Below are 14,933 nucleotides of genomic sequence, written 5' to 3'. Positions count from 1 at the left end.
ACAAAATGTCCTTTTCATTGTAGGGGACTGGAATGCAAAAGTAGGAAGGGAAGAGATAACTGGAATAACAGGCAAGTTTGGCCTTGGAGTACAAAATGAAGCAGGGAAAAGGCTAACAGAGTTTTGCCAAGAAAACACACTGGTCATAGCAAACACTCTCTTCTAACAACAAAATGACGACGCTACACATGGGCATCACAAGACGGTCAATACCAAAATCAGATTGATTATATTCTTTATTTTTTTTATTATATTCTTTAGACCTGAAAATGGGGAATCTCTACACAAGATAAGGAGCTGTGGCTCAGATCATGAACTCGCTATTGAACTATCAGAGTTAAATTGAAGAAAGTAGGGAAAACCACTAGGGCATTCAAGTATGATCTAAATCATATCCCTTATGATTATACAGTGTAAGTGACAAATAGATTCAAGGGATTAGATCTGATAGACTGAATGCCTGATAAACTATGGACTGAGGTTCATAACATTGTACAGAAGGTGGTGATCCAAACCATTCCCCCCCAAAAAAAAATTCAAAGAGGTGAAACGGTTGCTGGGGAGGCCTTACAAACAGCTGAGGAAAGAAGAGAAGTAAAAGGCAAAGGAGAAAAGGGAAAATATACGCATTTGCAGAGTTCCAAAAAATAGCAAACAGAGATAAGAAAACCTTCCTCAGTGATCAATGCAAAGAAATAGAGGAAAACAACAGAACGGGAAACACTAGAGATCTCCTCAAGAAAATCAGAGATACCAAGGGAACATTTCATGCAAAGATGGGCACAATCAAGGACAGAAATGGGATGGAACTAACAAAAGCAAACAATATTAAGAAGAGGTGGCAACAATACACAGAAGAAGTATACGAAATGATCTTAATGACTTGGATAACTACAATGGTGTGATCACTCACCTAGAGCCAGACATCTAAGAGTTCCAAGTCAAATGGTCTTAGGAAGCATGACTATGAACAAAGCAAGTGAGGTGACAGAATTCAACTGAGCTACTTCAAATCATAAAAGATGATGGCTGTTAAAGTGCTGTACTCAATATGCCAACAAATAAGGAAAACTCAGCAGTGGCCACATGACTGGAAAAGGCCAGTTTTCATATCACTCCCAAAGAAGGGCAATGCCAAAAAGTGTTTGAACTACCATACAATTGCACTCATCTCATATGCTAACAAGGTAATGCTTACGGTTTTACTTATGGCTACAGTCCATGCAGTCGCAAAGAGTCAGACATGACTAAGCGACTAACACACATCTTCTCAATACATTTAGCAACTGCAACTTACTAGAACATGTGAAATAATGCATTTTTCAAATATATCATTTCTGACATATATTTCCTGAGGTCTCCTTTCCTTTTCCTAATCTTTTCCTTTCCTTATCATTTCTGGTAACTTTAGGAGAAGAAAAATTCTCTATTTTCCTTTTATATTAGTTCCAACATGATGAAATACTTGCAAGAATAGTATTAATAGAGTGGATACTCTGTGTTAGCAAGTATGTCGTGAACAAGACAGAAATGGTCCCTGTCCTCATGGTGCTCACAGCTGTCCTCCTTGGACTAAAATGCAAAGAGCAACTGAGCTGCTGCCAGCTCCATTTGCCTTAAGGGCCAAACCTACTCTCAGGGGCCATAACTTTCAATCAGGTAATGTTAATGGTGAGAAATTCCTCAAGAAAGTCTGCAAAATTTCAGGAGTCTGGTTAATTGCGGTATAAATGGAAGACAGCCTGCACTGCCATACCAACCTGAGAACGTCGGTACTCACTTGTACATTCCAGGCGTTTCACATCTTGTGATGTTTCTAAGAAATATCGCCAAAGAAAAAAGAAACTGATACCAAGGGGAATCACAGGTATAGCAATCCAAGGAACTGCAGCCACCATCAGGCCCACCACACCAATCACAAGTAGAAATGCCTGAAATAGAGAAAATAGAGGCCTTTGTGTCAAGGATACTTTTCAAAGATAAACTTTGTTGATCTGTTAGGATTAAACTCCTTTCCTTGAAAAAACTTGTTGAAACAGCAGGGAATTCTTTCCCTTCCAAAGAAATAAAATTATAGGTGGTCCTCATGATGTTTATTGCATGCACCAAACACTCTGATAAGAATTTTCTAAGCATCAGCTCTTATGTTACACTTAGTAGCCCTTTGAGACAGGCATTGCTATTTTTAACAGATGAGACTATTTGAAGTTCAGAGAGTAGGAGCTGCATCTCAAACTATCAGGAGTCAGCAGGTGTTACTAGAGAGATGAGTGAGCATGTATCACAGTAGAGAAATCCAGACGCCTCAGCTATACATGTAGGGATAAGGCAGTGGTTAATTACCAATTCAGTGTAATATATCTAGTATCAGTATTACCTAATTTTACAAATGGAGACAGTGAGGCACAGGGAGAGGAAAAGCAACTTAATGGAGACTGCAAAGCCTCTCACAAAGCTGGGAAGCCCATTTCATGAGCCATTATGACATATTTAAGCTTACTTCCAACATACAGCCACATTTGTATTATTACACTAAGTATTTAAAATACCCATTCCAAAGGTTAATGATTATTACAACACCAGATTCCATTTACAACGTGTGTACTGTGTGTAAGGCCCTGTGCTGAGTTCCATGAACATTCTCTTAATCATATTATCCCTTGAGATGATTTACTCTTGGGAAATGATCTTGGTCTAAAAAGACAGCAAGTAGAATAGAAAACAAAATCACTGGTTGGTGCTGATTTAAGCATCCATCTTTATCAGGAAAAATATGATACACTGGTGGACAATATTAGGCAATAAGAATGCAACCAACATTTAGTGTCTGCCTTCTATGAAAGTGGGGTGGGGTGGTGTGGACTTGTAGATTCACCCAGTCTGGGCCAAGGCCTCTGCAGTTTATGATCTCAGGTGGATACAAATCCATGGTGATCTGCACAGGGCACAGGGTATTGGGGAAACACAGGGAAGAATACCTGAATATTTTTAGACAATTCTAAGACTTATGACTGATTTTACAGGGTTATTTAACAAATAGAAAGAATGGCATGAATGATTTGCAGGCAGTAATCACAGTTGATGGAAATTTTGACCTAAAGTGAGGTGGGATGAGAAGGTTGAGATGCTTGGCTGAGTTAGTACTGGTTGTTCTTTACAGATAAGAAATATGAGGTTGGGAGAGTAAGTGGTTGTCTTAAAGTTTCCCAGGAAGGTATTCCTTATCCTGGAGAAAGAGAGGAGGAGCAGTTTGTACTCAGGGAATCTCAGAGTCACATTGCAGGCAGGAGGAACAAACAACCAGAACTGTGACTCTGTGGCCAGGAGCCCTTGGGAACCAAACTGCATGATCTGGATGGAGACCCATGTGCTTTTCCTGTTTCTCTCCACCTCTGCTGTGGTATCAAAAGAAAACTCAGAGTGAAGAGGATGGAACTCTGAAGGAATAAATTCTAATTGTAAGTGGAGAAAAATAGGGCTGTCTGACCTCCCTCCAATTAGACCTCCAGAAAACAATTTCTTACAGCCACTGGCTTGACTATGTATCCCACCACGCTACAACCTTCATGTTCATGGGTCCTTCGAGTTCCTTCTATGCCTAGCCTTTGGTCACTTGGCTTGCCATTGCTGTTTGTCAAAAAAAAAAAAACAACTACTAAAATGTCAATTATAAAAAATCCAAATTACTGTTTTTTAGCAGACCTGCATCATTTGATGGATAACATTCATCCACTTCAATAATCTGGCTCTCCCCAAGGTGGCTTCCCTGGTGGATCAGTCATTAAAGAATCTGACTGCTATGCAGGACACCCAGGTTTGATCCCTGGGTCAGGAAGTTCCCCTGGAGAGGAAATGGCAACTGACTCGAGTATTCTTGCCTGGAACACCCCATGGACAGAGGAACCTGGCAGGCTAAAGTCCATGGAGTCAAGAGTCAAACAAGAATGAGTGACTAAACCACTCCAGGTGAGGGCCTTTTATGACTAACCCAGCCCGGAAGGTAACCTGGGAAGCAGAGGTAAGATCAAAATGAAGGGCTCCATGGAAGCTGTGCCAGTGCTTTTTCATTAGGTAACCACTGAAGATCCATCACTAATGCTCTCAGAACCTCTGGAGTTAGGTTCAGGTTTTCAGATTTCATGGCCCTAAATTCTGAAGCAATTCAAAAAGGATGTCTCTAAAGGTTTTATTATACACACACACACAGCATACTGGTTTCCCTAGTGGTAAAGGGAAACGATCTTTCCTCAGACGGTAAACAATCTGCCTGTAGTACAGAAGACCCAGGTTTGATCCCTGGGTTTGGAAGATTCCCTGGAGAAGGGACTGGAAAACCGCCCCAGTATTCTTGCCTAGAGAATTCCACGGACAGAGGAGCCTGGCAGGCTACGGTCTATGGGATCTGACAGAGTTGGACATGACTGAGCACTTTTACTTTTATATGTATATACATTTGTGAATATTTTATTGCTAGCCATCTCAAACCCTTTATAGAATTTTGTAGAAGATGAAATAGTATCTTAAAAAAAATGTCAATATCTGAAGAAGGAAACAAAAGATCCTAGTGTACAACAAACACATAATAAATCCCTTCCTAGAAGCTGACCTCATTTCTTTCTTCTACATTCCCAAGAAATCGTAAAAGCCCAATTCAAGCTACACACAATTCCCCCCACTGGTTGGATTCCAGGCCCATCTGATGGACCACATCACCATGGCCAGTGCTTCTGCACCTCTGTCACTCTATGGAACAGAGACAATGATGGGTATACGGAAAGAAGCATACTGACCCAGAAGCAAGTGACCAAGTCCTGATACCTCCCAAATAAGGAGAATCATTATTTTTATATATTTTCCATTTGGAGCACACCATTTGGGAAATTCTATCCAAAGTCTATGAATCCACATGGACATATAAAAAAATTCTTAGATGAAATCTTCCACTTGAGAGAAAATGGTGATTTTTCACAATTCAGAAAAATTCTTCAGTTTGCAGAGAATGGCAATCTATACCTGGAGGAGAAATTCTATTAGCCCAATATTGTGCTGAGATAGGCCTACAATGTGGAAGACCTGGGTTTGATCCCTGAGATGGAAAGATCCCCTGGAGGAGGGCATGGAAACCCTCTCCAGTATTCTTGCCTGGAGAATCCCCATGGACAGAGGAGCCTGGAGGGCTACAGTCCATGAGGTTGTAAAGAGTCAGACACAGCTGAGTGACTAAGTAAGTACACAAGTTTAACACTAACCGAGGGTCAGTGCTAAGTCTTCATGTAAGCAGATATAGTAGCTTGCACGTCTCAGGTAGTTTGGAGATCAGATCTGATTCTCAAATCCCTCCTTCATTACCTCTGTCTCCTTTGATATAACCCAACTCATTTAGCTCTGTTAAATCAGGACATTATAAAACTTTGGTGAGTCTTAGCTATATGGTGAGATCTATACAAACCCTGGACTTCCCTGTTGACTCAGATGGTAAAGAATCTGCCTGCAATGCAGGAAGACCAGGGTTCTATCCCTGGGTTGGGAAGATGCCCTGGAAAAGAGAATGGCACCCCACTCCATTATCCTTGCCTGGAGAATTCTATGGACAGAGGAGGCTGGCAGTCCACAGTCCACAAGATTGCAAAGAAACAGACACAACTGAGCAACTAACATGCACATACACAAACACACGTACAAATCCTAAGACTAAGCTTTTCTAAACCTGTCCTTTGCTTGGGATACATTTATTGCATTCTTCATCCCTCATTTGGCTGCCTTGGATCTTTTCACAACCATGAAAGCTCTAAGACATGGGTATCCTTCAATTTGCTCCCAACTGAGAGTCACTGCTAACTCCACTGAAGTGTGAATGGTGGGGTTTGGGTCACACTTTGTTAACCAGCACAACAGGAAGCTTTAGGGAAACATGTTGTATTTCTTATTTCAGGTTTAGTCTATCTCATTGAGCAATAGCTTCCTTTATACTTTTGTCAGGGTTCAAGTTTATTACAAAACTTAAGTCTGGAGTCCACTTATTTGCTAATTTAACAAGGTATACCTTAAAAAGAAGAGCACTATAAGAGTATATCACAGGGAAATCTACTCAACATCTCATGGTAACCTATGAGAAAAGAATCTAAAAAAGAATGAATATATGTATATGTATAACAGAACCACTTTGCTGTACATCTGAAATAAACACAGTATTATAAATCAACTATATTCCAGTAAAATTAATTTTTTTAAAAAAAAGAAAAAAAGTCTTAAAAAAAGCTTTTATTTCCAATATTCTGGGAGGTGGGTCACAGAGGATCCTGCTGTGATTTATGTCAGAGAGTGTTTTGCCTATGTTCTCCTCTAGGAGTTTTATAGTTTCAGGTCTTACATTTAGATCTTTAATCCATTTCGAGTTTATTTTTGTGTATGGTGTTATAAAGTGTTCTAGTTTCATTCTTTTACAAATGGTTGACCAGTTTTTTCCAGCACAATTTGTTAAACAGATTGTCTTTTTTCCATTGTATATTCTTGCCTCCTTTGTCGAAGATAAGGTGTCCATAGGTTCGTGAATTTATCTCTGGGCTTTCTATTCTGTTCCATTGATCTATATTTCTGTCTTTGTGCCAATACCATACTGTCTTGATGACTGTGGCTTTGTAGTAGAGTCTGAAGTCAGGCAGGTTGATCCCTCCAGTTCCATTCTTCTTTCTCAAGATTACTTTGGCTATTCAAGGTTTTTTGTATTTCCATACAAATTTTGAAATTATTTGTTCTAGTTCTGTGAAAAGTACCATTGGTAGCTTGATAGGGATTGCATTGAATCTATAGATTGCTTTGGGTAGTATAGACATTTTGACAATATTGATTTTTCCAATCCATGAACACAGTATATTTCTCCATCTGTTTGTGTCCTCTTTGATTTCTTTCATCAGTGTTTTATAGTTTTCAAAAGCAAAAATGAACAAGTGGGACCTACTGAAACTTAAAAGCTTTTGCACAACAAAGGAAACTATAAGTAAGGTGAAAAGACAGCCCTCAGATTGGGAGAAAATAATAGCAAACAAAGCAACTGACAAAGGATTAATCTCAAAAATATACAAGCAGCTCCTGCAGCTCAATTCCAGAAAAATAAATGACCCAATCAAAAAATGGGCCAAAGAACTAAACAGACATTTCTCCAAAGAAGACATACAGATGGCTAACAAACACATGAAAAGATGCTCCACATCACTCATTATTAGAGAAATGCAAATCAAAACCACAATGAGGTACCATTACACGCCAGTCAGGATAGCTGCTATCCAAAAGTCTACAAGCAATAAATGCTGGAGAGGGTGTGGAGAAAAGGGAACCCTCTTACACTGTTGGTGGGAATGCAAACTAGTACAGCCACTATCGAGAACAGTGTGGAGATTCCTTAAAAAACTGGAAATAGAACTGCCATATGAGCCAGCAATCCCACTTTTGGGCATACACACTGAGGAAATCAGATCTGAAAGAGACATGTGCACCCCAATGTTCATCGCAGCACTGTTTATAATAGCCAGGACATGGAAGCAACCTAGATGTCCATCAGCAGACGAATGGATAGGGAAGCTGTGGTACATATACATCATGGAATATTACTCAGCTATTAAAAAGAATTCACTTGAATCAGTTCTGATGAGATGGATGAAACTGGAGCCCATTATACAGAGTGAAGTAAGCCAGAAAGATAAAGACCAATACAGTAAACTAACACATATATGTGGAATTTAGAAAGATGGTAACAATAACCCTATATGCAAAACAGAAAAAGAGACACAAATGTATAGAACAGACTTTTGGACTCTGTGGGAGAAGGCGAGGGTGGGATGTTTTGAGAGAACAGCATCGAAACATGTATATTATCTAGGGTGAAACAGATCACCAGCCCAGATTGGATGCATGAGACAAGTGCTCGGGCCTGGTGCACTGGGAAGACCCAGAGGGATTGGGCAGAGAGGGAGGTGGGAGGGGGGATTGGGATGGGGAATACATGTAAATCCATGTCTGATTCATGTCAATGTATGGCAAAAACCACTACAATATTGTAAAGTAATTAGCCTCCAACTAATAAAAATAAATGGGGGGGGGGAAGCTAAAAGTCAAGGGTTTTGAGATCTATCTTAGACATTTTTTAAAAAGGCATATTAAAGTAGGTAGAAGAATGAAATAAGAAAAAAAATAGACTGTTGAGAGTCCCTGAGGCAGCAAGTAGTGCAAACCAGTCAATCCCAAACGAAGTCAACGCTGATTATTCATTGGAAAGACTTGATGCTGAAGCTGAAGTTCTAATACTTTGACCACCTGATTCAAAGAGCTGATTCATTGGAAAAGAGCCTGATGCTGGGAAAGATTGATGGCAGGAGGAGAAGGGAGTGACTGAGGATGAGATGGTTCGATAGCATCATCAACTGAATGGACGTGAGTTTGAGCAAACTCTGGGAGAGGGGTGAAGGACAGGCAAAACTGGCATGCTACAGTCCATGAGGTCACAAAAAGTCAGACACAACTGAGCAACTAAATGACAAAAGACCCAAATGAAAAGAAAACTAACTTCTAAGCAGGAAAATCAACAAACTCAAAGTGTGGTTCTTTGAAATCACCACAAAATGCAAAAGTAAAGAAGGGGGGGGGGAATTGCTATTAATATGAATTAAAAGAGGATAATACAAGCCATTGGGCTTCCCTGTGGCTCAGATGGTAAAGAATCTGCTTGTAACACAGGAGACCCAGGTTTGATCCCTTGGTTGAGAAGATCCCCTGGAAAAGGAAATGGCAACCAACCTACTCCAGTTTTCTTGTCTGGAGAATCCCATGGACAGAGGAGCCTGACAGGCTATACTCCATGGGGTTGCAAAGAGTCGACATGACTGAGCAACTAACACATTAGCTTGCACTTAAATACAAAAGATACCATGACCATTACAAAGAGCATATAATAAACACTGTGCAGATAAACTTTTAAATTTTAATGTAATGAACTAATGTCTTTAAAATGACATAAAAAACAAACATAATGACATAGAAAATCTGAATAATTGCATACTTATTTAAGAATTTGAATCCTTTATTTTATTTTCTCAGTTCTGTTCAGTTGCTCAGTCATATCCAACTCTTTGCAACCCCATGGACTGCAGCACACCAGACTTCCCTGTCCATCACCAACTCCCGGAGCTTGCTCAAACTCATGTCCATTGAGTCAGTGATGCCATTCAATCATCTCATCCTTTGTTGTCCCCTTTTCCTCCCGCCTCAATCTTTCCCAGCATCAAGGCCTTTTCCAATGAGTCAGTTCTTCACAACAAGTGGCCCAGTATTGGAGTTTCAACTTCACATCAGTCCTTCCAAAGAACACTCAGAACTGATCTCCTTTAGGATGGACTGGTTGGATCTCCATGCAGTCCAAGGGACTCTCAAGAGTCTTCTCCAACACCGCAGTTCAAAAGCATTAATTTTGTAGTGCAAAAGCTTTTAAGTTTCATTAGGTCCCATTTGTTTAGTTTTGCTTTTATTTCCAGTATTCTGGGAGGTGGGTCATAGAGGATCTTGCTGTGGTTTATGTCGGAGAGTGTTTTGCCTATGTTCTCCTCTAGCAGTTTTATAGTTTCTGGTCTTACATTTAGATCTTTAATCCATTTTGAGTTTATTTTTGTGTATGGTGTTAGAAAGTGTTCTAGTTTCATTCTTTTACAAGTGGTTGACCAGTTTTCCCAGCACCACTTGTTAAAGAGGTTGTCTTTTTTCCATTGTATATCCTTGCCTCCTTTGTCAAAGATAAGGTGTCCATAGGTTCGTGGATTTATCTCTGGGCTTTCTATTCTGTTCCATTGATCTATATTTCTGTCTTTGTGCCAGTACCATACTGTCTTGATGACTGTGGCTTTGTAGTAGAGTCTGAAGTCAGGCAGGTTGATCCCTCCAGTTCCATTCTTCTTTCTCAAGATTACTTTGGCTATTCGAGGTTTTTTGTATTTCCATACAAATTGTGAAATTCTTTGGTCTAGTTCTGTGAAAAATATCGTTGGTAGCTTGATAGGGATTGCATTGAATCTATAGACTGCTTTGGGTAGAATAGCCATTTTGACAATATTGATTCTTCCAATCCATGAACACGGTATGTTTCTCCATCTGTTTGTGTCCTCTTTGATTTCTTTCATCAGTGTTTTATAGTTTTCTATGTATAGGTCTTTTGTTTCTTTAGGTAGATATACTCCTAAGTATTTTATTGTTTTTGTTGCAATGGTGAATGGTATTGTTTCCTTAATTTCTCTTTCTGTTTTTTCATTGTTAGTATATAGGAATGCAAGGGATTTCTGTGTGTTAATTTTATATCCTGCAACTTTACTATATTCATTGATTAGCTCTAGTAATTTTCTGGTAGAGTCTTTAGGGTTTTCTATGTAGAGGATCATGCCATCTGCAAACAGTGAGTGTTTCACTTCTTCTTTTCCTATCTGGATTCCTTTTACTTCTTTTTTCTGCTCTGATTGCTGTGGCCAGAACTTCCAACACTATGTTGAATAGTAGTGGTGAGAGTGGGCACCCTTGTCTTGTTCCTGATTTCAGGGGAAATGCTTTCAATTTTTCACCATTGAGGGTGATGCTTGCTGTGGGTTTGTCATATATAGCTTTTATTATGTTGAGGTATGTTCCTTCTATTCCTGCTTTTTGGAGAGTTTTAATCATAAATGAGTGTTGAATTTTGTCAAAGGCTTTCTCTGCATCTATTGAGATAATCATATGGTTTTTATCTTTCAATTTGTTAATGTGGTGTATTACATTGATTGATTTGCGGATATTAAAGAATCCTTGCATTCCTGGGATAAAGCCCACTTGGTCATGGTGTATGATTTTTTTAATATGTTGTTGGATTCTGTTTGCTAGAATTTTGTTAAGGATTTTTGCATCTATGTTCATCAGTGATATTGGCCTGTAGTTTTCTTTTTTTGTGGCATCTTTGTCTGGTTTTGGAATTAGGGTGATGGTGGCCTCATAGAATGAGTTTGGAAGCTTACCTTCATCTGCAATTTTCTGGAAGAGTTTGAGTAAGATAGGTGTTAGCTCTTCCCCTCTTACACTGTTGGTGGGAATGCAAACTAGTACAGCCGCTATGGAAAACAGTGTGGAGATTTCTTAAAAAACTGGAAATAGAACTGCCATATGACCCAACAATCCCACTTCTGGGCATACACACTGAGGAAACCAGATCTGAAAGAGACACGTGCACCCCAATGTTCATCGCAGCACTGTTTATAATAGCCAGGACATGGAAGCAACCTAGATGCCCATCAGCAGATGAATGGATAAGGAAGCTGTGGTACATATACACCATGGAATATTACTCAGCCATTAAAAAGAATTCATTTGAACCAGTCCTAATGAGATGGATGAAGCTGGAGCCCCTTATACACAGTGAAGTAAGCCAGAAAGATAAAGAACATTACAGCATACTATCACATATATATGGAATTTAGAAAGATGGTAACGATAACCCTATATGCAAAACAGAAAAAGAGACACAGAAATACAGAACAGACTTTTGAACTCTGTGGGAGAATGTGAGGGTGGGATATTTCAAAAGAACAGCATGTATACTATCTATGGTGAAACAGATCACCAGCCCAGGTGGGATGCATGAGACAAGAGCTCCAGCCTGGTGCACTGGGAGGACTCGGGGGAATCGGGTGGAGAGGGAGGTGGGAGCGGGGATCGGGATGGGGAATACGTGTAAATCCATGGCTGATTCATATCAATGTATGACAAAACCCACTGAAATGTTGTGAAGTGATTGGCCTCCAACTAATAAAAAAAAAAAAGATTAAAAACAAAAAAAAGCATTAATTTTTTGGCACTTAGATTTCTTTATAGTCTAAATCTCACATACATACATGACTACTGGAAAAACCATAGCCTTGGCTAAAAGGACCTTTGTTGCAAAGTGATGTCTCTGCTTTCTAATATGCTGTCTAGGTTGGTCATAGCTTTTCCTCCAAGGAGCAAGTGTCTTTTAATTTCATGGCTGCAGTCACCATCTGCAGTGATTTGGGAGCCCCCAAAAATAAAATCTGCCACTGTTTGCATTGTTTCCCAATCTATATGCCATGAAGGGATGGGACCAGATGCCATGACCTTAGTTTTCTGAATGTTGAGTTTTAAGCCAAATTTTCCACTCTCCTCTTTCACTTTCATCAAGAGGCTCTTTAGTTCCTCTTCACTTTCTGCCACAAAGGTTGTGTCATCTGCATATCTGAGGTTATTGATATTTCTCCCAGCAATCATGATTCCAGCTTATGCTTCATCCAGTCCAGCATTTCTCATGATGTACTCTGCATATAAGGTAAATAAGCAGCGTGACAATATACAACCTTGATGTACTCCTTTCCCTATTTGGAACCAGTCTCCTGTTCCATGTCCAGTTCTAACTGTTGCTTCTTGAACTGCATACAGATCTCAGGAGGCAGGTAAGGTGGTCTGGTATTCTCATCACTTTCAGAAATTTCCAGTTTGTGGTGATCCACACAGTCAAAGGCTTTCGTGTTGTCAGTAAAGCAGAAGTAGATGTTTCTCTGGAACGCTCTTGCTTTATCTGTGTTCCAAAAGATGTTGGCAATTTGATCTCTGGTTCTTCTGCCTTTTCTAAATCCAGCTTGAACATTGGGAAGTTCATGGTTCACATACTATTGAAGCCTGGCTTGGAGAATTTTCAGGATTACTTTGCTAACATGTGAGAAGAGTGCAATTGTGTGGGAGTTCAAACATTCCTTGGCATTGCCTTTCTTTGGGATTGGAATGAAAACTGACCTTTTCCAATGGCCACTGCTGCATTTTCTAAATCTGCTGGCATATTGAGTGCAGCACTTTCACAGCATCATCTTCTAGGATTTGAAATAGCTCAACTGGAATTCAATCACTTCCACTAGCTTTGTTTGCAGTGACGCTTCCTAAGGACCACTTGACTTCACATTCCAGGATGTCTGGCTCTAAGTGAGTGATCACACCATTACTTTTATCTGGGTCATGAAGATCTTTTTTGTATAGTTCTTCTGTGTATGCTTCCACTTCTTTTTCATATCTTCTGCTTCTGTTAGGTCTGTACCATTTCTGTCCTTTATTGTGCCCATCTTTGCATGAAATGTTCTCTTGGTATCACTAATTTTCTTCAAGAGATCTCTAGTATTTACCATTCTATTGCTTTCCTCTATTTCTTTGCATTGATCACTGAGCAAGGCTTTCTTCTCTCTCCTTGCTATCTTTTGGAACTCTGCATTCAAATGGATATTATATTTGCTTTTCTCCTTTGCCTTTAGCTTCTCTTCTTTTCACAGCTATTTGTAAGGCCTCCTCAGACAACCATTTTGCCTTTTTGCATTTCTTTTTCTTGGGGATGTTATTGATCAATGCCTCCTGTACAATGTCACAAACTTCTGTCCTTAGTTCTTTAGGCACACTGTCAGATATAATCTTTTGAATCTATTTATCACTTTCACTGTATAATCATAAAGGATTTGATTTAGGTCATACCTGAATGGTCTAGTGGTTTTCCCTACTTTCTTCAATTTAAGTCTGAATTTGGCAATAAGGAGTTCTGATCTGAGTCACAGTCAGCTCCCCATCTTGGTTTTCCTGATTGTATAGAACTTCTCCATCTTTGGCTGCAAAGCATATAATCAATCTGATTTCAGTATTGACCATCTGGTGATGTCCATGTATACAGTCTTCTCTTGTGTTGTTGTGTTGTTTTATTTTACTTTATTTTATTGTTTTGGCCATACCATGAAGCTTGTGGGATCTTAGTTTTCCTACCAGCAATTGAACCCAGGCACACAACAGTGAAAGCACCAAGTCCTGACCACTGGACCACCAGAGAATTTCCTGAATATATAATTTTTAAATTTTCCACAGAAAAGAGTGTAAGTCTAGAGGGTTTCACAAAAATATTTTGCAGAAATGTTTTACCAAACTTTTCCAGGGTATATGAGTCCAGCATTATCATGATATAAAAACCAGATAAAGACATTAAAAGAAGGAAAAAGTACAAACTTAACTGTCTTGGGATATTAAACAACATACCAATGAACTGAATCTAGCAATATAAAAAGGATAATACTCCACAATCTAACTTGACTGGGCAAGTCCAAAATGCTCAGGGTTGGCTGTTACACAGGACAGACTGGAACCCTTGGGCAGGAGCTGATGCTGTTCTCCACAAGCAGAATTTCTTTTTACTTCAGGGAAGGCTTAGTTCTTAAATCCTTACAACTGACTGAACTGTGCCCACTGGACTATGTAGGATAATTGTCCCTACTTAAAATCAACTGATAATGGACTTCAATCACATCTACAAAATACCTACAGAGCAACATACAGATCACTTTTTGATTGAATAACTGAGGAATGTAGTCTGGTCAAGCTGACACATTAAACTGACCATTAAAAATGGAAATATTTCCCACATATTTTCTTGAGGCTACATAATTCTGATACCAAAAGCTGACAAAATATTTTAAAAAGCTAATCATAGACCAATATCCTTCATGAACAACAGATACAAAAATTCTTGACAAACTACATACAGCAATACATAAAAACAATGCTACATTACAACCAAGTAAACTCTATTCCAGCAATGTTAAGTTTAACTTTTTCAATCTGACAACAGATGCCTACCTAAAATATTGGAATTAATGTTATTTGTAATAAAAAAATATTAAAATATTTTACCCTAAGAATACAAGATTAACTGATCTAACCAATTCTCTTCAACACTAACTGGAAATTCCAGCCACAACAAGTCAAGAAAAGGAAATAAAAGTCATAAATATTGGAAATGAAGATACAAAACTGTCATTATTACAGCTGACATGACTGTATATGGACAAAATCCTACAGAATTAAAAAAGAAAAAAAAAAAAGAAAGCTACTGCCAT

General features: G+C 39.0%; 1 protein-coding gene across 30 annotated transcripts in view; it reads right to left on the bottom strand.

Annotated features, from left to right (window-relative positions):
• LOC133049270 (ATP-binding cassette sub-family C member 4-like) overlaps positions 1 to 14,933 on the bottom strand; it is a 374,395-nt gene that overhangs the window by 276,459 nt on the left and 83,003 nt on the right. For 27 of the 30 annotated variants that reach the window (XR_009691263.1, XR_009691264.1, XR_009691268.1 and 24 more), the window contains one exon: positions 1,781 to 1,931. The exons of the other annotated variants lie outside the window; for them this stretch is intronic. Coding sequence is in view for 16 of the 27 variants with exons in the window: in XM_061133239.1 (XP_060989222.1) it covers positions 1,781 to 1,931 (151 nt within the window). In the remaining 11 variants the exon portion in view is untranslated. The remainder of the gene's footprint in view (positions 1 to 1,780; positions 1,932 to 14,933) is intronic. 30 annotated transcript variants of the gene reach the window in all.

Source organism: Dama dama, chromosome 30, assembly GCF_033118175.1.
Source record: "Dama dama isolate Ldn47 chromosome 30, ASM3311817v1, whole genome shotgun sequence".
In the NCBI taxonomy this organism is placed as follows: Eukaryota; Metazoa; Chordata; class Mammalia; order Artiodactyla; family Cervidae; genus Dama; species Dama dama.
The sequence above is the reverse complement of the archived record's forward strand: the minus strand, read 5'-3'. Positions and strand labels throughout refer to the sequence as shown.